At 42.6% G+C, this 25,128-nt stretch overlaps 1 protein-coding gene across 5 annotated transcripts in view; it reads left to right on the plus strand.

Moving 5' to 3' along the window:
- ofcc1 (orofacial cleft 1 candidate 1) overlaps positions 1-25,128 on the plus strand; it is a 186,107-nt gene that overhangs the window by 104,583 nt on the left and 56,396 nt on the right. For 3 of the 5 annotated variants that reach the window (XM_035756714.2, XM_035756686.2, XM_035756707.2), the window contains 5 exons: positions 413-610; positions 5,078-5,222; positions 5,340-5,451; positions 20,467-20,523; positions 20,956-21,081. In XM_035756714.2, coding sequence (XP_035612607.1) covers positions 413-610; positions 5,078-5,222; positions 5,340-5,404 — 408 coding nt within the window. In that variant the 3' untranslated portion in view covers positions 5,405-5,451; positions 20,467-20,523; positions 20,956-21,081. Of the gene's footprint in view, positions 1-412; positions 611-5,077; positions 5,223-5,339; positions 5,452-20,466; positions 20,524-20,955; positions 21,082-25,128 lie in introns of those variants that run through there. The other 2 variants (XM_035756703.2, XM_035756693.2) reach the window with 2 other exon arrangements.

A 25,128-nucleotide genomic window follows, 5' to 3' on the forward strand; every position in this document is an offset into this window, starting at 1 on the left:
GTTTTAATTCTTTAAGAGCGCTGAGCTGTGGTCACAAGCAGGGCAAGGTATAATTACGTTGAAGTGAGCATTTGTGCAGGTATGCGTCACTAAACCCTGTGTACTCTGTTGTACTCTCCCTCTTTCTTTCTTTCTTTCTTTCTTTTTCTCTCTCCCTCGCTCTCTCTATTTTACACGCACACATCTATTTCCCTCATCCCCATTCCCTCCCCCCTTCTCTCTCTCTCTTTCTCTCTGTTGGTGTAGAGAGGGAATGAACCCTGACTGCTTTGACAAGCTCCTGACAGTGTCTAGTTAGTGTGTTCATGTGTGTCTGTGCGTGTGCATGCCTGCATTCATCTGTGTGTATGTGCGTGTGTGTATTGGGGAGTCTGTAATGAGGCTGACGGGGCCCATGTGTGTGTCTCACTAGGTGTCAGTGTATGACTACATCTGGACAGAGGAGGGCCCCTTGGCGGGCTGTGCCCCCCCCAGGTGTGACCCTCGTGGGGCCGTGCCCGCTGCAGGGGGCGAGAGCAGTACCCACGTGTCTGTCTACACCCTCTACCTGAGCGGGCAGCGCCACCGTTACAGGCACTTCCTACGCCAGCCGGACGGTGCCATCCTAGAGGTAGGTTAACCCTGACTGTGCTTTCTGTCTCTCTCTCTCTCTCTCTCTCTCTCTCTCTCTCTCTCTCCCTTGTAGTCAGCTGCCTCTCTCTCTCTTTCATTCTTCCTCTCTCGCACATTCTCTCTTTCTCTCCCTCTTATATAGAGAGGAAGAGTGAAACTGCACTGCATACTCTCCTCAGTGTGTGACCTAGCAGAAGCACACACGCACACCATGCACTCACACACGCAGGGGTGAGCGACATTGAGGGAAGGGAAAAATGCCACTCCTTTCCTTTGTGACTCAGAGTGAGAGGAAAGGAAACGTACATTTCTCACTACACCTCCCTAGCAATGCTACACACACAGACAACAAGATGGTGCTATGGCCATAGGAAGGATTCTCCATTCTCCTTTCAAAGTAGCACCAAATGAGCACTGGCATGACTGTTATGATTCTCCCAGCTAGCACCAATGCTAACTCCCCATTTGTATTTTTCACCAAATGAGCATCCGCCACAACTGTTATTCCCTTATTTTGCACCCATGCTAACCGCCGTCTTTATTTGGTTTCTAGAATACTGGGTGCTGCACGCATTCTCCCACCTCCTGCTTTCCCCTGCCCTCGGCCACGCACACTCCTACCCTGAGTCAGTCAGGACGGAGCAGACTGCCGCACAGATTGGCTGTCTAATTAAATGTACCACTGATTCGGCTTTGTAACAACTGCAAGCACATGAATGAACTCCCCCGATCCCCCCGAGAGCAACCTGGATCATCACCATCCCGAAAAAAGTCAAAAGAGAGGAAAAAAGAGATTAATGCCGGAGCTGCATCAACAGTTAGCTCTCGGGCGGTGTGGCGTCGTCCTAATGGATCCCGTCATATTTTGACTGATGAGAATGTGTGTAAACACACAACGTGGCATATCTATTCGTTTTTGGTGTGTGTGCGTGAGCGCGTGCACGTGTATGAGTTTGTGTGCGTGGTAATGTGTGTCCCTGTGTGGCCTCCAAACCTGTGTGTCACAAATGAGACATCTGGGTAAAGTTGTTTAATGAGGAATTTAGAAAATCACAGCAGAAATATTAATTTTCACCATCTCTCAGACAGAAATACAGTCACTGTAATTCCTAAAAAAAAGAATACAATTCACTCTTGGCATTTCTGCTGGAGAAAATAATTTGGCCCCGGACCTACCTTTAACGGTAAGGGTTGAGGAACCAAAACAGAGAAGAATGTCCTGTGGTATCACCATCCACCCCATAGTGGCATGACGGCCACGCCTCTACGTCGGGTGGAACATGAGAGTGACGCCGGTGGCAGCCGTGTCCCCTCACCCCCGGCTGTGGTGTGTGTACGATAATGCCAGCTCTCCAGCCCTGCTGAGCTTTCTGCTTTCCACCCTCATTTCCCTTCTTCCTACAGCACGGGCCCTCTTTACATATTTAAACGAATCCTCCCTTGAATATATAGACTAGTTTTATGTATAGAGTGACATCCAGGAATCACCAAAGGGCATCCCCAGCCCTCGGAAGAACACTTGAGCTGATTTTATTAGTGCTTTATGTAATTCTGCCAGCAATATAGTCAGTGTATGCGACGGGGGGCTGTGTATGCAACGGGGGGCTGTGTACAAACTGGCCTGCAGATTTAAGGTGACAGCTCCTTGGAGAGGAATAACATTCAGGCAGTCCTGCCTGAGCAAAAAGAAAATATTTCAGACTGCACAATTCAAGGGTATAGAGTAGAATACCTTGTGCATATGGTTCCTTTCTCCACGAGTATAGTATTCTAAAGCCCCCTATGTAAGTTCATCATATTAATGTGTTCATTTTTGCACGAAACAAATCTCTATTTTGAAGTGAGGCTTGTTTCCATATCACAATATATAACATATAACATTTGACCATTCAATGATTTTGCTTTATCATCTTCAAATGTGATATGTTATTGTGATATGGGAACAGGTTCCTGTCTCCTGTAAATGATTGCCCATTAACCCTTAGGAATGACTACTTGCTGTGACCTACAGTGTCATCATTATTCAGTCCTGATGCTCGGAGAATGAGACAACTTACAATAGCAGTATTTATTTGACTTCTTTGAACTGTGAAAAACAGTCGGTCTCCCCTCTGCTTCCTTCGGTTAAAGGATTCGTCCAACTACTTAAGGAGGCCTTCCTTTGTTTACTGAAGCAATATTGACGGATGCTTCATTTCCACATAAGAGGTCTGTTTTTCTCTGGCAATGTCCTGGACAGCCAAGCCCTCGAGGACCAGGGAAAGCCTTAGACTAACATGACCACTGCTCCAGGGTTCTTATTTTTGCATATTAACCACAATTTACACTCAAAATTAATATAAACGAACACCTAAGAAAAGAAAGCCCTCCGAGAGGTGCCCTGAGCTATAGACACTTTCAGTGTAATACAGCAGTTTGGTGTGTATATTTGTATTGTTATTGAGGGGCAGCGGTCCATGACTAAGCAAAAAAGAAATATCATGCACATATTGAATATTCATTTGGCTAAACCATGTGATTCCTGCACCTGTATCAATCTGGTTTTTAGTATTAAAGGTCATGTACAGACAAACAAAAGGGTTCCCAAAGTGTTCTTTGCCTGTCCCCATAGGATAACCCTTTTGGGTTCCATGTAGAACCCTCTGTGGAAAGGGTTTTTACATAGAACCCAAAAGGGTTCTACCTGGAATCAAAAAGGTTCTACCTGGAACCAAAAAGGGGAAAAATCCTTTTAGGTTCTAGATAGCACCTTTTTTTCCTAAGAGTTTATGTTCAGGGCCCATCATGCATGGCATTTAAATTATGGAAATTGGTCGAACCATGTTTATCTGGAATATTAACCTGGAAGACATCTACTATTTTACCTTTAATATTGACCAAGGCATGCTGGGATATGGTAACAAATGTAGTGCAGCAAGAATAGTAAAAGCAACAGTCCCATTGGCATACTTAGCCAAAAGGATTTTAAAGGTGGTGGAGTGTTTAAAAAAAATAAAAAATGTACTTCTCAAACAATCATGAATAAACAGATGTTTGCCAGCTGCAAACTCACAATGCATCACTCTCAACAACCGTTGAGATTCCAGTAGGGCCCTCATAACAAAACAACTTCTGAGATGGGCCCATAACAGCTCCATCTGAGGGAAACAATATGGCCGACGAAATGAATGTGGGCAAAGTCATTATGTTCCCTACTAAAACCACAGTAGGTTTATGTTTCCCTGTCTTTTTCCTCCCAGGCTAGCATTTAAGTGTCTACGGCCTGCCAAAAAAGAGCGATTTGAGTAACCAACTGTGCTGTTGTACCATCTCCTTCTTCCATATGTGAGTCCTGGATCAGCTTCTGTGAAAGTCCCATTAAAGATGCACAACTAAAGCTCCAACAGCTTGAATATTACTTCTCCGCAGATTATTTATGGCTTGGAAAAAGGCTGATAAGCATCTAAACTACGTTGTAAATAAAAACACTGTTCCGTGCAATTTCATCATTGTGTTTCTTTTGCTTTTGAAGTCTTTTTCCACTTGTGCCCTTTAACCATTGTTGATGTTAGACTTCCTCACTCACAATCAACTTATTTCAATACTACATACTTAATTAACTTAACGTAGCTAGGTATGACTATACTGTTCTTGAGTTATAACTAGGAGGGGTGATTCCCATATAATTACAATCCGCCGCAAGCCCATGTGATGAACAGAGACAGAAAGAGGGAGAGAGATGCCATTTCAATATTGGGCCTCCTCATTGGTGTAATATGCCATCAGACCCCCATTACCCAGAACCCTTTGTCTTCACTTTCCATGACTCAGCGCTCCTTGTCCACAAATGACTCCGCGCTCGCCAATATTGACCTAATTCCACATTCGGAATATGAAGAAGTTAACCTTTAAGAAACACCTCGCAGCAACATTAATTGACAAACTGCATCAATTCTCCCTCCTGCACCCCCTCTTCCCCCCGGCCGCATGTTTGATTGCCGCTTCGGAGCCTCGGAGCACGCTTCATTGGCTATGAGGTCATCCTGAGCCTTCAGAAATATGAACATGATTTATACAGGAAGTGAGTTCTGCTATCTGCCGTTCGGTGCCGGGGAAGGATACGTCCTTGGTCTTTGTATGTTGCATGAAGAGATTAATGCTTTCCCTGCCAGCCATATCGGCTTTGCGAGAAGACCTTTTCCAAAAGTGTATCGCGTCTAATTATCCAAACGCGTTTACACTAGTTTGGGGAGATTTGTGGGAGATTTTTTTAAAGTTTACTTGAAAAACGTGGAACTGTGTTAATTCTTTCTGCACAATCTTTTTTTTGCAATTCCCAGGCTTAAATATTTTGTAATTGTATATGACTGTATAAACATTAAAACAATGGTAGTGAACTTGCATATAGAAACATTTAACTGTTGAAATATCTTCCGCACTTGAATGTGTCTGACAGTTTGTTTTTGTCTATGGTGTGTCCTTGAAGGTGATTGGTGACATGGATGGGGCAGAGCCTCCTCTCAGCACTATGCCCCGCCCAGGTCAGAGGACGCCAGAGGTGAACCAGGAAGACGAAGGCACAAGCTCCACCCTCCAACTCAGGGAGAGGAAAAGGAGGAAGCCTGTTTGGCGTGAGTCCAACACTCCTATGCACTGTTTAATGGCTGTTTGTGTAGTGTGGCGTTTTAATGGTTGTCGGTGTAATGTTGTGTGTTTTAACAGTGTTATTGCCTAATCCGTGCCCTCAGGTACTCATCGCGTTGAGCCAGTAGGAGACAGTGGGCATGGCTCGATCTGCACTGCAAGGCCTTAGCCACTAATGTCACTGTGAAGTGAAACAAAGCAGGAGAGGACACCCAGGTACTGTCAACTAGCACCTACAACGACCGCATCAACTGAAGGGACAGGGACTATAGACATACCCCTGGCAATAGACAACTAGCACCTAAGGCTCAACCGACCACACCAATTGACAGGACAGCGATTATACACATACCACTATATAGACAATAGACAACTATCACCTCAACCGACCACACCATATGAATGGACAGTGACTATAGACATACTGTACCTCAGTGATGGACAGTGACTGATGGATCAATTCAGAATGTGTTTATTATGAGCTCTCTATAGCATACTCACATAATAGTTAAAATTGTTCCTGATGATACACATAGAGATGGTTCAGGTAGAATCAGGCTTCTACAATAGCTTTTTCCACGTGTGGCACTGGTGCTAACAACCTTTTCACTTGGGGCACCAGCACATGATTTGATCGTACTAATAAAAAGAAATAGATAATCGCTAATGACCTCGCCTGTGTCCCAAAATGTGCCTGCATTCCTTACAGAACCAGGCTAATCATGACTAGCCACCTTTTAAATTAGCATGCCCTTGTGTTCAAAGAAAATATACTTAAAATAATGTGCAGATTTCAAAGTGCCATGTGTTATTTTCTGCGAAATCCTCTATACTAGATACCAAAAAACTATACTATACTAGATACCAAAAAACTATACTATACTAGATACCAAAAAACTATACTATACTAGATACCAAAAAACTATACTATACTAGATACCAAAAAACTATACTATACTAGATACCAAAAAACTATACTATACTAGATACCAAAAAACTATACTATACTAGATACCAAAAAACTATACTATACTAGATACCAAAAAACTATACTATACTAGATACCAAAAAACTATACTATACTAGATACCAAAAAACTATACTATACTAGATACCAAAAAACTATACTATACTAGATACCAAAACAACAAAAAAACGGGGAGGACTGATTTCACCCAGTTTTTCAGGTTTTGGTTCTTAAAAATCACAAAATTGGATGTTCTAAGTCCACAACAATGCTTAAACCACATCAGGGGACCATTTTTGAGGTCTGTGAAAAATAGTTCATGGGTGCACCAGCCAGACCGGTGTGTTTGTTTCTGTAGTGCACTTTTGATGGACTTTTCAAAACAAATGGCTGCTGGATTGATTCTACCAGGTGGTATAGGCAACTTTTTAAGTTACCTTTTAATTGCCTTTACATCTACCTGAAAACGGGAGGCTATCGATAACATCACTAACAGCTACACAGTGTTAGACATATAGGCCCTATGCGCACCGCGCACAGCAGGGCTTGTCATTCAGGTAAATTTGCCAGTGGCACACCAGGCCAGTGCCACCTGAAAGCTACTGGCCCGAATGGAAAAAAATACTGGCCTGGGTCAAGATCTGACAAAAAAGGGAATGATGCTGTCATGTTTTGTCTTATATTGTCTTGTCATTATGCTTTCCCTTCTGAGTTTCCCCTGCTGGTCTTATTAGGTTCGTTCCCTATTTTCTCTCTCCTTCCCTCTCTCTCCTCTCTCTATGTTCCGTTCCTGCTCCCAGCTGTTCCTCATTCTCCTAACTCACTCATTTAGTCTTTTCACACCTGTCCCCTATTCTGTCCTCTGATTAGAGTCCCTATTTCTCCCCTTGTTTTCCGCTTCTGTCCTTGTCGGATCCTTGTATGATGTTCGCTGTGCTGTGTCTTGGTCTCGCCCTGTCGTGTCTTGTCTCCTTCAGATGCTGCGTGTGAGCAGGTGTCTGAGTCCGCTACGGTCGGTGCCTTCCCGAGGCAACCTACAGTTAATGGTTAAGTCTCCAGTCTGTCCTCGTCACTAATGGATTTAAGTTTTTATGTTTTGTTTTCTGCTCTGATTGTCCAGGAGTAGTGCTCTTATCCTTTACTGGAATAAAGACTCTGTTTTCGCCAAGTCGCTTTTGGGTCCTCATTCATCTGCATAACAGATGCATACATCATTTCAATAGAAGATGAGCAAGTAGCATATACAGGGTTTGTACAGACATTGGCAATTCAAATTCAAGGGCTTTTTATAGCACTTAATTGTAATTTTCAGGGACCTACATTTTATATTTAATTGTTGGAAAAAAACTCCCTCCAAGATGTATGCCAAAGAAAAGAAAAATGCCAAAGAAAAGTAGGCATTACCACATTAAGAATAATGCATTATTTTTTAAATATAGGCCTACCTAATGGAATTATGCATTGACATTCACATAAAATGTCAGAATAATGTGGACACAAACACACTAATGGATTCTGTCCATGTGGTAGCTAGTCTGTCTGACACAAACACACTAATGGAGTCTGTCCATGTGGTAGCTAGTCTGTCTGACACAAACACACTAATGGATTCTGTCCATGTGGGAGCTAGTCTGTCTGACACAAACACACTAATGGAGTCTGTCCATCTGGTAGCTAGTCTGTCTGACACAAACACACTAATGGATTCTGTCCATCTGGTAGCTAGTCAGTCTGACACAAACACACTAATGGAGTCTGTCCATGTGGTAGCTAGTCAGTCTGACACAAACACACTAATGGATTCTGTCCATGTGGTAGCTAGTCAGTCTGACACAAACACACTAATGGATTCTGTCCATCTGGTAGCTAGTCTGTCTGACACAAACACACTAATGGATTCTGTCCATGTGGTAGCTAGTCTGTCTGACACAAACACACTAATGGAGACTGTCCATGTGGTAGCTAGTCAGTCTGACACAAACACACTAATGGAGTCTGTCCATGTGGTAGCTAGTCTGTCTGACACAAACACACTAATGGATTCTGTCCATGTGGTAGCTAGTCAGTCTGACACAAACACACTAATGGATTCTGTCCATGTGGTAGCTAGTCAGTCTGACACAAACACACTAATGGATTCTGTCCATGTGGTAGCTAGTCAGTCTGACACAAACACACTAATGGAGTCTGTCCATGTGGTAGCTAGTCAGTCTGACACAAACACACTAATGGAGACTGTCCATGTGGTAGCTAGTCAGTCTGACACAAACACACTAATGGATTCTGTCCATCTGGTAGCTAGTCTGTCTGACACAAACACACTAATGGATTCTGTCCATGTGGGAGCTAGTCAGTCTGACACAAACACACTAATGGAGTCTGTCCATCTGGTAGCTAGTCTGTCTGACACAAACACACTAATGGATTCTGTCCATCTGGTAGCTAGTCAGTCTGACACAAACACACTAATGGATTCTGTCCATGTGGTAGCTAGTCTGTCTGACACAAACACACTAATGGAGTCTGTCCATGTGGTAGCTAGTCAGTCTGACACAAACACACTAATGGAGTCTGTCCATGTGGTAGCTAGTCAGTCTGACACAAACACACTAATGGATTCTGTCCATGTGGTAGCTAGTCAGTCTGACACAAACACACTAATGGATTCTGTCCATGTGGTAGCTAGTCAGTCTGACACAAACACACTAATGGAGACTGTCCATGTGGTAGCTAGTCTGTCTGACACAAACACACTAATGGATTCTGTCCATCTGGTAGCTAGTCTGTCTGACACAAACACACTAATGGATTCTGTCCATGTGGGAGCTAGTCAGTCTGACACAAACACACTAATGGATTCTGTCCATCTGGTAGCTAGTCTGTCTGATGGAGTCTGTCCATGTGGTAGCTAGTCTGTCACACAAACACACTAATGGATGTCTGTCCATCTGGTAGCTAGTCAGTCTGACACAAACACACTAATGGAGTCTGTCCATGTGGTAGCTAGTCAGTCTGACACAAACACACTAATGGATTCTGTCCATGTGGTAGCTAGTCTGTCTGACACAAACACACTAATGGAGTCTGTCCATCTGGTAGCTAGTCTGTCTGACACAAACACACTAATGGAGTCTGTCCATGTGGTAGCTAGTCAGTCTGACACAAACACACTAATGGAGTCTGTCCATGTGGTAGCTAGTCTGTGTGACACAAATACACTAATGGAGTCTGTCCATGTGGTAGCTCGTCAGTCTGACACAAACACACTATTGGAGTCTGTCCATGTGGTAGCTAGTCAGTCTGACACAAACACACTAATGGAGTCTGTCCATGTGGTAGCTAGTCAGTCTGACACAAACACACTAATGGAGACTGTCCATCTGGTAGCTAGTCAGTCTGACACAAACACACTAATGGAGTCTGTCCATGTGGTAGCTAGTCAGTCTGACACAAACACACTAATGGATTCTGTCCATGTGGTAGCTAGTCAGTCTGACACAAACACACTAATGGATTCTGTCCATGTGGTAGCTAGTCAGTCTGACACAAACACACTAATGGAGACTGTCCATGTGGTAGCTAGTCTGTCTGACACAAACACACTAATGGATTCTGTCCATCTGGTAGCTAGTCTGTCTGACACAAACACACTAATGGATTCTGTCCATGTGGGAGCTAGTCAGTCTGACACAAACACACTAATGGAGTCTGTCCATCTGGTAGCTAGTCTGTCTGACACAAACACACTAATGGATTCTGTCCATCTGGTAGCTAGTCAGTCTGACACAAACACACTAATGGATTCTGTCCATGTGGGAGCTAGTCTGTCTGACACAAACACACTAATGGAGTCTGTCCATGTGGTAGCTAGTCAGTCTGACACAAACACACTAATGGATTCTGTCCATGTGGTAGCTAGTCTGTCTGACACAAACACACTAATGGATTCTGTCCATGTGGTAGCTAGTCTGTCTGACACAAACACACTAATGGAGTCTGTCCATGTGGTAGCTAGTCTGTCTGACACAAACACACTAATGGATTCTGTCCATGTGGTAGCTAGTCTGTCTGACACAAACACACTAATGGATTCTGTCCATCTGGTAGCTAGTCTGTCTGACACAAACACACTAATGGATTCTGTCCATCTGGTAGCTAGTCTGTCTGACACAAACACACTAATGGAGTCTGTCCATGTGGGAGCTAGTCAGTCTGACACAAACACACTAATGGATTCTGTCCATGTGGTAGCTAGTCTGTCTGACACAAACACACTAATGGAGTCTGTCCATCTGGTAGCTAGTCTGTCTGACACAAACACACTAATGGAGTCTGTCCATGTGGTAGCTAGTCAGTCTGACACAAACACACTAATGGAGTCTGTCCATGTGGTAGCTAGTCTGTGTGACACAAATACACTAATGGAGTCTGTCCATGTGGTAGCTCGTCAGTCTGACACAAACACACTATTGGAGTCTGTCCATGTGGTAGCTAGTCAGTCTGACACAAACACACTAATGGAGTCTGTCCATGTGGGAGCTAGTCAGTCTGACACAAACACACTAATGGAGTCTGTCCATGTGGTAGCTAGTCAGTCTGACACAAACACACTAATGGAGTCTGTCCATGTGGTAGCTAGTCAGTCTGACACAAACACACTAATGGAGTCTGTCCATCTGGTAGCTAGTCACTCTTGCCATTTGAGATGCTGAAGTATGACTGAGGTGTTATTGTACCTTGTTTTAAACTTCCCTTTGTAATGGAATGCATTGTATGGAAAACCAATTTGAAGCCAACATTCGATGTTGTCTTGCTCATAATAAGTCCTGTGTAGCTTGAGTTGTCGATTTCCACGGGGGACCAGTACGAACAAATTACGAAAATATAAGTCGCTCTGGATAAGAACGTCTGCTAAATGACTCAAATGTAATAACTGAACATTGTTTTACCACAACAGAGTAGCTCAAATCCCTTCAATTGAAACATTGGGGAACAAAGGAAAGCAGCTACATATCTCATAGAAACTGATCAGAAATGGAATCACAGAATAATTGAATTGGAGCAGTAGACCTTCTAAATTGACAACCGTAACTTCAATGACTTTCCAAGGACCAAATAGCCTAAAGGAAATGTCTGATTTTCAAGGTAGGCTCTTCCATGATTACTGAATTGCGCATTGCAAATATTCAACCAAGACTTTGAACTTTTTAAATACCTGGTTTGCATACCCATTCTTGCCTTAGCATTTACTCTCATAAATTGGAACATCTTTTCTACCGCTGTTGGTCTTCTGTGAATTGCTCCATGCAACAACCAGCTGTTGATGAGCTGCTTGCTCTCTCTGCCTGACAGATCATCAATAGGCTATAAAGTACAAGTCAAAAGTTTGGACACACCTACTCATTCAAGTGTTTTTCTTTATTTTAACTATTTTCTACATTGTAGAATAATAGTGAAGACATCAAAATTATGAAATAACAAAAATGGAATCATATAGTAACCAAAAAAGTCTAAATATATTTTAGATTTTAGATTCTGCAAAGTAGCCACCCTTTGCCCTGATGACAGATTTGCAGACTCTTGGCATTCTCTCAACCAGCTTTATGAGGAATGCTTTTCCAACAGTCTTGAAGGAGTTCCCACATATGCTGAGCACTTGTTGGCTGCTTTTCCTTCCCTCTGCGGTCCAACTCATCCCAAACCATCTCAATTGGGTTGATGTCAGGTGATTGTGTAACGTGTGTAACGTGTACGCTGTGAGTCGGGAAGTAAGTACAGGTGCAAATGTAATAATAAATAGAACAGAGTACAAAACACGAAAAGCGTACAGGCATGAAAGTGAAACAGAGTCAATAACACTTAAGGAAAGAATCAAGGGAAGTGACAGATATAGGGGAGGTAATCAGGAAGGTGATGGAGTCCAGGTGAGGGTCATGAGGCGCAGGTGCGCGTAACGATTGTGGCAGGTGTGCGTAATGATGAGACAACTGGCGACGCCGAGCGCCAGAGAGGGAGGGGGAGTAAACGTGACACCAGGTCTTCTGATGCAGAACTCCATCACCCTCCTTGGTCAAATAGCCCTTACACAGCCTGGCAGTGTGTTTTGGGTCATTGTCCTGTTGAAAAAAACAAATGATAGTCCCACTAAGTGCAAACCAGATGGGATGACATATTGCTTCAGAATGCTGTGGTAACCATGCTGGTTAAGTGTGCCTTGAATTCTAAATAAATCACTGACAGTGTCATTAGCAAAGCACCCCGAAACAATCACACCTCATCCTCCATGCTTTACGGTGGTCATCCGTTCACCTACTCTGCGTCTCACAAAGACACGGTGGTTGGAACCAAAAATCTCAAATTTGGACTCATCAGGCCAAAGGACAGAGTTCTACTGGTCTAATGTCCATTGTGTGTGTTTTTTGTTCCAAGCAAGTCTCTTCTTATTGGTGTCCTGAACAGTTGATGCTGAGATGTGTCTGTTACTTGAACTCTGTGAAGCATATATTTGGGCTGCAATCTGAGGTGCAATTAATTCTAATGAACTTATCCTCTGCAGCAGAGTCTTCCTTTCCTGTGGCAGTCCTCATGAGAGCCAGTTTCATTATAGCGCTTGATGGTTTTTGCGACTGCACTTGAAGAAAGTTTCAAAGTTCTTGAAATGTCCCGTATTGACTGACCTTCATGTCTTAAAGTAATGATGGACTGTCGTTTCTCTTTGCTTATTTGAGCTGTTCTTGCTGTAATTTGGACTTGGTCTTTTACCAAATAGGGTATGTTCTGTATACCACCCCTACCTTGTCACAACACAACTGATTGGTTCAAATGCATTAAGAAGGAAAGAATTTCCACAAATTAACAAGGCACACCTCTTAATTGAAATGCATTCAGTTGTGTTCAATTGAAACCACCTCATGAAGCTGGTTGAAAGAATGTCAAGAGTGTGCAAAGCTGTCATCAAGGCAAAGGGTGGCTAATATAAAATATATTTAGATTTGTTCAACACTTTTTTGGTTACTACATGATTCCATATGTGTTATTTCATATGTTTTTTTGATGTCTTCACTATTATTCTACAATGTAAAAAGTTAAGAAAAACCCTGGAAAACTTTTGACTGGTACTGTATGTGTGCAGCGTGCGCGTGATAAAGAATTGGCATAACAAGTTAATAGCTTTGTGTATCCATCTGTTTATTTTTTATTTTTTCAATTATATAGCCTAGAATCAAAATGTCATTATTAGAACATTTTTTTCACTGACCTAAGCGGGCCACTGACGGGGATGATCAACTGGCCCGGAGGATTTCCAAAACCTCCTGTGTGTCAAGCCCTGACACACACAAACAAGGGCATTTCTGTGCATTTGCTGCCTCTTCAGAAAGTAGGTCTATTTTTTGTCAATTGCACATTACTGTTTGAATAAAACATGATGATAAAAAAAATTCTAATGTGACCAGGTAGAAGATTTTCACTGGCACCCTTGCGATCAATTAAAAAAGTGTGTCACACTGCCAAGTCAAACGGTCGCAGTATGTTTTGGTCTCAGTATTGAACCCTGAGGATGCTCGTCCCTTTTGTGATGTATAGCTTTGTGACATAGTTCATGTCATAGTAACACAGTTCCATTGGGCTGTGTGATTCACATCATCACACATACAGTACAGTCACAATCAGGAGGCATAAATTGGCTGCCTATGCAGATAGGGCTATTCATTATCCAATAAACAATGTGAAGTGGAGTAATGAATCCGTGTGCCAAATGAATGAGGGTCATTAGGTCTTCATTACTGCCCCAACACAATGAAAAATGACAATTCTAAAAGTCACCAATCAGGGCCCAAGTGATAAAATATCAATATTGGGCCCACATTAAGCTGGATGATATTCAGGCCCGGGTTGATTTGTATTGAATATGTGTCTGGTGGCCGGTGCTTGACGTAACAAAGTGGGCCACAAATCAGCCAGTAATGGCCGTCTACTTATACATATTGCTTAATTAAAGGTTGTGAGCTTATTAACATGTGTCGGTGGCACTGGGCGCTCGAGATGGAGTCTGTTGGCGTGGGCCGGGCTCTAGAGGTTTTATAGATAACCTATCATACTAAACCATATAGGCCCTAATATCAGATCTTAATAACCTGTCATTTTCATTGATAATGATTCCTTTTTATGGTCGGCCGTTATCGCACCTCCAACTTGTCGAAGAGCCGGCCGCGTCCTTTTGGGACTGTGAACCGGCCTGGGTGCTCATTATACCTTACTTTTGGCCTTGAAGTTGCTCCACACCTCTATGTATAAACCATCATAGCCATGACTTGGGGCCGCTGCAATACACACGGTGCAGCAGACTGACAGACACAAGCAGCCGGCTAGCGTTCTCTCTCTTCTCTGGTACACCCCAGAAGCTGTTGGACCACTGCCTTATCAAACCTCTTTCACCGAGAAAGAAAGGGCCACGTTTAGTGTACAGAAATCATTATTTGTAGTGTTCTGTTAAAACAGTGTCTTACACAAGCTAAAGGTCTGTATGAATGAAGGAATGGTGTTGGGAGTGCACTGCTCCAAACTGTAGTGTTGAAAGAAAGATGGCTACCCCCACACTGTTTTCTTATCCAACGTTTTGACCCTAAGGCCTTCATCAGTCTTTGCTGTATAGTGTTCTAGTCTACAGTACAGGCGGCTGCAGAAGAGGCTCGAGTGGTGGTGATGTACATTCTAGCCCCTTTGTGTGATCCATACACTGTCCTCTTACAGCCTCTCTGCTTTCTGGTTTCCTGCCCCAGACATTACCCAGAAGCCTGTGAAGCTAATCTGCTCCAATTAGAGATCACTCCATTAAGAGTGACAGCGCCACACCCCCCAATTCAATCAGCTCCTCTAATGAACGCTGAGCAGAGCACCCTGTCACTGTCTGTCAATCAGGGAACAGGAAGACCCATTCACACACACGCACATGCACACAGGCACACATACATGCGCACGCACTAAGGCACGTGAACGCACACAAGCGTTTACGTACACAAGCGCATGCACACACACAGGCGCACGCACATACACACACACACACTCCTTTTTCTCTGTCTGGACTATCTTCGGTTCAGTTTATCCACCATCAGGGTCTGGTCTGGCTTAGTCCCTATCTGCTCTATAGATCCACTGACAGTTGTTTTGGGTCTCAAATATACAGAAGTTGAAGTGGTGTATACAGTGACTGTTATTTACTGTCATAATGATGTCATTATTTAAACAATGTGAATTCAGGTTAAATTAGATTTCTATTTGATCAGTATCTGAAGATGTGTTTGTGGTGTCATGTCTATATTGTGTTGTTCTGTATTAGTGAACAACACTTAGTTAATACAGTACATACTGTATGATTGGTTTGCATATGATGTATTGCAACTGTACTGCTCATGGGCATTAAACCGTGCACGTCCATACATCAAATAATCATATTGTATTTGTCTAGCTGTATGTTTTGGTTCATACATATTCATTTCTTATAAACGCGATGACAAATCTTTTCCCCTACCAGGTCTGTTTTTCCTTTTTCATTCATTTGTTATGGCCGTTTGTTCTGCTTCAAAAGGGGATGCTGAGCAGTATCCACACCTATATATAATTCATCAACAAACTCATATGCCCTGTGCAATATTTCTCACCAGAGGACAAAAGGTATTCCAACGGTTCAAATATTTGATTGCTAATGACAAACACTATTTCACCACAATTTAAATTTCAAATCGATCCCTAGGAGCAATTCTTTTTCAGGGGGAGAAAAGAGAAAAAGATGCCCTTAGGTCTGCGCTGCTTCACATTTGCTGATTTAAGTTAAAAGAAAGCCTTTTTGCAGAGCTATCATAAGGGAACTGCAACTTTTTGAAGTAGGCTCGTACATCTGCATAGTCCTCAAACCTGGGGATGTTGCTCGTGGGGGGGTGTAGAGAAAAAATAAATAAAAATAAATAACATTTTGTCTAATTCTATATTTATGTACCCCTCAGCTTGTGGTATTCGCATTAAACAGTTTGTGTTCAGAAGTTCTGCTGTGATCGTTACTGTGCACGGTAGACACCGGGCAACTCTGCAGGCTGCTGTGTTGCTTGCCTGCCATTTGCTCGATTAATTTGAATTAAATAAAACAGATTTAAATATACACTTTTCTGTCAATAGGTGTTTTTGATTATCTCGCTCTCTTTTGATGAAAAAAAACTTTGCATTTAATCGTGTATGACTATTCTCGTGTTTTGACAACTTCATCTCCGCTGAGAGTTGTTTGATGTTAAATATAATTGTAATGCAGTAAGTAGAAGGACTTTTCTTTGTGGTGAGCCCTCTTAGATCAGAGAGAGAACCTGTGGCTTACAGCAGACATCTTTTGAAGGCATATTCAATTCATATAAATATTTACATGGATATTGTTTGTTAGACGATGTCTCAAACCACTGTGAAGATACCTTACGAATCTTAAACATCATGTGAAAAAATGGACTGTGAATTTTAACGAGACTGTTTTTCCCCACATATACTGTGGCATTGTAGCACCATGTTAACATGTCCACTGTAGATCCACAATAGTATCAATGCTCAACTAACTAAGGTCATTGGGGAAGTTTATTCATATAATAAACATAATAAAATGTTGAATAAATATACAGTTAGGCCGCTCTAAAATCCACTGTAACACATAATAATTTTTCCTTTTGGCTCATACCGATATTTTCTAAAAACTAAAAAGGTTAGTTAACAATCTCACTGAACCATGGAAGAACTCTACTGTGGAAATGTGCAATTAGGCCACTCTAAAATCCAGAATAACAAAAAACGCATAATAGACACCATTCTGAGGATTATGGTTCTTCACCATATGGCTACTGTTATGCGGACCATTTACATGTCTTGTGCCATTTGCCCACTTAGCTTAACTCCACTTGTTAAAAAAGAGACAGATCATATGGTAACCAGAAACACCCGTCTACTACCATTGAGATAAGTCTGTGTCATGTGGTGTAACAACAGGATATAGAGCATAGAAATAGAGTTAGTAGAATGGGTATGTGCTTTAGACCCTTTGTAACCATGCATTCTACTCCACTGGCACTGACCCTTGAAACAACTCTCTGGTGCTTAAGCCATAACAAATACAAGGTGTATTTTTGAAGAGTTGCAAGCATCTGGATGGATCGTGTGGTTTTTGAAAATGTATTTATTTAATTCTTTATTTATTTCCAGAGTGACGGAGGCAGATGTCCTGCTCACAGGGGGAAAAAAAATAGCTAGGGAGGAAAGAAATATATGAATATGCAAATCGTGTCACAACGTGGAACCTTGTAATGACTAGGAAATGTTCTCACCATCTTTCATTATGCAGAGGTCATTGCTTAATGCAGGCAGCTGGGACCGACCGGCTCTCTCTCCTTTTCTCCCCATGTCCCCCCCCTGTCATCTCACAGCAACTTGAACAAAACTGCAGCCTGGCACGAAACACAGGGCCAGGCTCGCCACACACACATATTCGCATGCCACACACAAACAAACAAACTCACATGCCACACACACACACATACAGACAGACACACACATATGTGAAAGCTCGCAAAACCACACACACACACTTGCACGCCACACGTGAGAGGAGCTGGGGTCACATGACTCAAAACACTTGACTGGGCAGAGATGCATGTATCCTGTCTTGTCTTTCTGTGAATCCTTGGATGTGGGCATGTAAACCACACGACCATCCCTGTTTGTTTGTCTTCCTTTTGATCAACTCTCATCCGTCCCTACTCCTCTCTCTCATTCTGCTGAGGAAGCTGTTGAGATCTGTTTCTAGTGTACTAACATCTCTACTGAAGGCTAGCTGGCAGCTACCCTGCTTCACACAACTAGCGTTAATCATTAGGTATAGCATCCTCTCCTCCTCAAATAATCCCAGCGTTTGAATGCTAAAAATGTAATGAACTTCACGGTTCATTGTATCTGACATTGCTTAATTAATGGGTGCATTTAAAGTACATAGGCCCCGGTAATTGATTTATATGCATGATTTGCACATACAGCTGTTAGTTCCTGTAGGAAAGTCATCACTCAAAATGGGCACGTTTCTACTGATACGGCGAGGTAATGATAGATTGTGTTCACCGCAGTAGCAGCCCGTGGTGAAGGAGAAACAACGCAGTTCAATTTAGTCTTATCTTTTCTTCTTGGGAATACTGTTAGATGACACCAGTAGCTTTATTCTCATGTTTTTTTCAAATGGACGGTAGAGTATTAATGAATCCACTGCATCCCCGCCACATTTTTTGCATAAAGAATTTTATTTCGACTCCCTCCACATAATTATGTACAATGACAGGCTTGTCAGGGAGGCCATATTTTCAGTAGACGGTGCAGTGGCATGTCGAAACCTGGACCGAATGCCCATAGTTGAGCAATTAAAAACACTCACGCTAGCTAATGCTGCCGCCGCGGCTTGGCTGTCGCCCCGTATTCATCAGCCCCGCTCTGCAACGACAGCTTGCATTTTTCCCCTGCCAGGCCTGAATGAACGAGAGACAAACATCAACAAAGAAAGTGAAGGAGCCAGCATGGAAAAAAGAGACACACCACAGTTTTACTTGATGTACATTACAAGCCTTCATGATATCCCTCGCATACATTCTCCATAAGTGTTAGTCAACGTACACTGAGTTGACAAAACTCTTTCCAGGACATAGAGGGACCAGGTGAATCCAGGTGAATCCGGGTGAAACCTACGATCCCTTATTGATGTCACCGGTTAAATCCACTTAAATCAGTGTAGATGAAGGGGGGGAGACAGGTTAAAGAAGGATTTTTAAGCCTTAAGACAGAAGAGACATGGATTGTGCAATTCAGACGGTGAATGGGCAAGACAGAATATTTAAGTGCCTTTGAAGTGGTTAAGAAGGTGTTCTTAATGTTTTGTACACTCAATGTATATAGCTATATAGTATTTTATTACTTAGATTTCATGTAACCCAGTACATGGTCTATTTACTGTAATGCTTGGTCCAGTGCTGTAAGGCTCAGGCTGGTCACAGGAAAGGTTAAGGCCATGATTATCGGTAGAATGGGGGGTGTTGTGGGGAACTTTTGGGGTCGCTGGCCTCTAACCATTATTTGGAGTTTGGACAGAGAACCTCAGTGGAACTCAGATCAATCTCTCACCTGGGGAATGACTCCAGCATATTTCTATCACCAACCTATTGATTTTTCCATGCACAAGCCCCTCATGTGTGAGGTGTTTTCATGTGCATGGCGCAGAGGGGAATGCTGCCTGCAGCACACACACACACGAACACACATATGTATCCACCTTGCTCATACACACACACATGATCCTGCACACACACACACTCATGTATTAATTTCTGGAGACACCCATAGGCATATACACACAAAATGTACACATCGGCATATTTAGTGCTTTAGATCTCTCCCATACATACACACCATCCCAACACCTCGCCTCTCAGTAGACCCTGCCCCCCAGCTCCTTGTTAAAGCAGTTGCCAAGTGAGCCATGTCCACAGTGGGGCCAACTGTCTCGCTCTCTTTATTACACACACTAATCAATAGTGACTGAGGTGATCCGGGGCCCCTCCCCGGCCCCTGCTCCACCATGCTTCATCACGGGGGCCACATTAAGATCAGTGGATATGATTGCTTTGGTCCATGTCACTTTGATTCAGAACTGGGACTGTTTTATTGTCATCCATAACCAGCACAGACAGGAGAGGGTGATATGGTATTTTAATAATGTATTAGTTTTGCAGTACTATGTCCACAATGCTTTGCAAAATATGAAATGTAATAACTTAGCGTTGCGCCTGTGTGTTCCTGTGAGATGCCTGTCTAGAATTGCATGTATTTGAATGCAAATCTCGTTGTGTAACTTTTGATGTAGTCAGATGTTGAATGATTAGATTTAGATTTTATTTGGAAGGCATGCTACGGTTTATTGATAAGAACAGTGGTAATATGGTGATAAATGTGACCCTTTGTGTGATCAAAACACTGGAAAACACATTCAAGTTTAGTTTGATTCAGCAGTGGCACTGGCGCAGGGAAACAGGAAAAAAGAAACGATTGCGTTGGAATTTGTCAAAAGCCAATAATCATCCTCGCTCAGAGAGGAGTAGTATGTCAGAGGGAACCAATCAATATCACATTACTTTGAGTAGAGAGTATATACAAGACTCATCAAATTGATTCTTACAATGGCAGTTTCATTTGGTCTCCAACAGAAACCTCGACCTGTGTGGCGTGAAGGCGGAAAAAAACACAACAAACAAGACAAATGGGTATTTATTTGACTAAAATAACGCCTTGGCCATAAAGAGAAATGAGGAATGATGTGTCATATTTGTGCTCTGGTTAAAAGATGACTTGTTTCATTGGACATTGAAATTTCATGAATATATTTCCAAATGCCTGGAAAAAGAGAATTCATCATTAAGTTTGTGCGGGCTATAATGTCACGTTAGGGATTATTCAATTTCCTAATGTATTGTGCATGTCACTATGGCTAGTGATGCATACCTTCCTGTGCCCCTTGAGAGGGAAGGTGTGGGGTGTACATTACTGGTTGGCAAAGATGGATGCCAGAGTTTTGGGCCTCATCATAAAACTACTTAAGACATAAAACTACTCCTAATCCTAACTATGTTAACATTTCTTCAACTTAGACTGTCTCCCTAAATATTACTGTTCTTAACCACGACTTTCCCAACTAGGACTTTTCTGTTTGCGGAGAACGGCCGCTGGATCCTAATGGCTGAATGTCTTCAGCACAAAATCATCTGGAGAGACAAGGCACAGCGGCTTCTTAGATGATTAAAAAGTAATTTTCTTAACTGTCCTCATAGGATTTGTAAAAAAATAAATGTTCAAAAATAACATTAAATTGCTCCAATCAAGCATAAACGTCTCCTGCTCGTGGTGAAATTTGTACTGCTGTTCGCATGGTGTGTGGTTATTTGTCATCGTTTTCCTTTGGCGCTTTTCCAAAGGCGCTTTTGCCCTGATCAACAATTAATGGTTGCGATTGTTTCTCTGTTACTTATGGTGGATGAGACAGATGCAGGTTTGCAAAAAACTGGAATAGTAATGAACAAGAAGAAATGTGGGACAGTGAAGGTCAAAATGTTGGATATTCTCTTGGTGCTGTATGTGACACAAAGGATATAACACTTCTCTATTGACTTACCTGAGTGTGTTTACTTCTGTTTTTCTAATCATTCCCGAATGCACTTTGCAAAAGTACTACTAATAGTAGCAAAATCATGTTTACAAATAGAGGAGAAGAATGGAGAAGCACAAATAAAGAAGTATCAAATATGGCATCAAGTCCATGGTCATTATAAAGGGTTAAGTCATGTTACTTTCATGTTTGCACCTTCCATAGAATATGTACAGTACTGTAGTGTATAGCCTATTTCTAACACACATTAACACAATAATCCCCAGTGCTCGGCAACATGTCTATTATAGTCCCCCACCAAATGACCTTTAGTGCTCTCCCCATCCGAGGACAGAGGGCCCTGGATTCGGATAGAATCAATATTCTATTATGATAGTGCGTTGAGTGTGTGGAGGTTTACTACTTCACCGTAATAGTCTCACTATTTCATCCTCTGGCAGGCGGGCGAGGCATGGCCGGAGGGGCTCAGTCACTGCAGGCTGTTGACTCCCAGCATTAAGGCCTAACACTAACGCTGGCCACTAACACCAGCCTCCAGTCCTATGCCATTTGCTACATCCTCTGTTCTGCAGTCCGAGCAAAGGGAACGTTTATTTGGAAAATGTTTACTAGTGATAGAAATGTCTTGAATAGGACTGATGTGATTCTCTATTCTACAATTTAGAAAAGGTAGAATTGAACTTTGTTTATTTCTATCCAAACGTTCCACAACGTTGTGACCTGCTGTAACGTAATGGTTGTTGATGAGGGGAGGGGCACGGGGGGTATGGTGTGGGTATTCCTGGCAGAAGGGAGTGCTAAATGTAAATGTTAAGTCATTAGAAGGGAGGGAGGCATAGGAAGGCTAGGCCTTATAAAAGATTAATTCCATTATGCCCGTCGTCTCAAATAATTAACTAATGTGAGTATTTTACACAGCCAAACGTCGGTACCTTTTAAAAATCCTGCCGTTTTTTTAAATGTCATCGGGGCCCCTCAATTTTTAATCTGAGGTGATAAACATCAGGTTAAAAGGGCACTGTATAGTAGGGGAAAGGTCTAACTTAATATTGTCTTTCTGATTTCTGTTCAATAAAACCTATCTCCGAGTCAAAAAATCTATTATCATTCCAAACTTTGCTGTGACATGTCCTCTATATATACTTTCTGCTGTGGAATAAATAGGCAAGGCGGCCAAGTGGTATTTTTGCATACTTCTACGAAGGAAATAATTAAATCAATTGTTATTTGTCACATCCACCGAATACAACAGGTGTAGTGCAGTGAAATGCTTACTTAAAATCTTGTTCCCATCGATGCAGAGTTAAATAAGAAGATTAAAAACACAAGAAATAAACACACAAGAATGAAGCTATATATATACATGAGGTACCAATACCATATCAATGTGCAGGGATACGAGGTAGTTGAGGTAGACATGTACATGCCATACCAATAATTATAAAGCAATCCCTACTTGGGAGGAATGCAGCAGTGCCCTCTTCAGACTTCCTCTAAACTCAGAACACTCTTCACTATTTCCACATTGTAATTTATAGCAGATGTAACGTCAAACTTTCTCTGTTTGTTTGAACACATTTTTTTTGCTGGGATTGGTGTTTTTAAGGGAAGTGTCCCTCAGCATTTGTCTTTCTCATCCGTCCCCTCCCTCCCTACTCGCTGATGGAGGGCTGGGTGACTGCAGGTGCACGATGGCTCTATACCCGGCACATTCATCATGATGTAACCGTGAGCAACTGGGATCTAAATTACCTTCGTCTGGCATCATTCCAGCACATGCTATAAATGAGGTAATCGTCCTTGACTATAAAATTTGCATTTCCAAGACTTAATTGCTATCATTACATTTTTTTCGTAATTCTATTAATTTAACAGAATGGGGTATTGGGTTTTATGGTTTATAATTTGCATTAAAACAATGCATTCCTGAATAGAATGGGCAAAAAAAATCCCTAACATGGGAATAGGAACATTGCATTTCCTTTCTCTCGTTACAAACTTATATTGTTGCGTGTACAATAGACAGGCAAGAAAGACTGACGTGGGATACCCAAACAAAAATCTGTCAACTAAGTGAAAGTGGTGTTCTGAAACCATACAGGCACACAGAAGCACTCTGGGTAAGGGGTAGGCGGGGGGGGGGGAATCAGGGCAAGGCAATAATAAAGGAACAGGAACAGGACTTATCACATTGTTTGGAATAAGTGAAGCTTGTGTCTTAATGGATGTTGGGACGAGCCGGTCCTCTTTTTAACTCCCCTCTCAGCCTTTGTGCATATATGTACATGATGTCAGCTGTGCTTAATACTGTCGTCCCCAAATAGTATGGCGGAAGAATACGGAGGATGACACGGAACAACGGAGCCATCAGCTCCCATTTGTTCCCCTGATGTCGACCTCGGACTAGACGTCTGTGAGGTTTAGAAATGCGTGGCCCTGTAAGTGCAGACAACATTCTGCAACCCGCTGCACTTCCTGCACTTTGCTGACCTTAAAAGTCAGGCCTCAATTCAGAGAGATGAAAACCATTACACACTAGCCTAGTTTTCTCCATTTCTTAGTTTTAACAGCAAAAACATTTTGAATACTTAGCGTTGTTCAACCCATTAACACATTTCTATGTCATTTAACATGTTCACTCAAGACATAGCTTACCCATCAGCTTCACAGATATTGGTGCAGAGTAACATGACCACCGCTGACACAGACCAGGTTGCTTGGTCACATGGGGTTTGTGTGGAGTGTTCGGCACGTCGGTGCAGGTAGGGCCTGATGCGTTTGCGCGGCGCATGGCATAGTGGTAAGACGGTGAGCCGTGTTTTGACTGTGTCAGCCAGCATCAGCTCAGACAGAAGCGTGGATGGCCATCTCTCCCTTTAGTCTCCATTGCGGTCATGTCAGCAAGACACATTCTTGGGGTCCTTCAGAGCACTAGTGACAGGAGAAACCTGAGATTGCACTGGAATATGTACACCCTCAAGACGCTTACGATACAGTAGAGGCTGTAGCTTTTACACTACTCTAGCTAGGGCCTTTACATAGGGGCTGTAGCTAGCACACTAGCTAGGGCCTTTACCTAGGGGCTGTACCTAGTACACTATTGTAGCTAGGGCCTTTACATAGGGGCCGTAGCTAGTACATCACTGTAGCTAGGGCCTTTACCTAGGGGCTGTAGCTAGTATACTAGCTAGGGCCTTTACCTAGAGGCTTTAGCTTTTACACTACTGTAGCTAGGGCCTTTACATAGGGGCTGTAGCTAGCACACTAGCTAGGGCCTTTACCTAGGGGATGTAGCTAGTACACTACTGTAGCTAGGGCCTTTACCAAGGGGCTTTAGCTTGTACACTAGCTAGGACCTTTACCTAGGGGCTGTAGCTAGTACACTAGCTATGACCTTTACATAGGGGCTGTAGCTAGCACACTAGCTAGGGCCTTTACCTAGGGGATGTAGCTAGTACACTACTGTTGCTAGGGCCTTTACCAAGGGGCTTTAGCTTGTACACTAGCTAGGACCTTTACCTAGGGGCTGTAGCTAGTACACTAGCTATGACCTTTACTTAGGGGCTATAGCTTAAAGAACCTTTAAAGGGAAGCTTAGATAAAACAGTACAGAGTAGCGCGCTCTTAACACACAGGGTTGAAGAGTGAGAGGAAACCAATGCTAAACTGAGATATACCAGTTAGGGACTTCCTCCAATACCACAAG

This window comes from Oncorhynchus keta, chromosome 4, assembly GCF_023373465.1.
Source record: "Oncorhynchus keta strain PuntledgeMale-10-30-2019 chromosome 4, Oket_V2, whole genome shotgun sequence".
Classification (NCBI taxonomy): domain Eukaryota; kingdom Metazoa; phylum Chordata; class Actinopteri; order Salmoniformes; family Salmonidae; genus Oncorhynchus; species Oncorhynchus keta.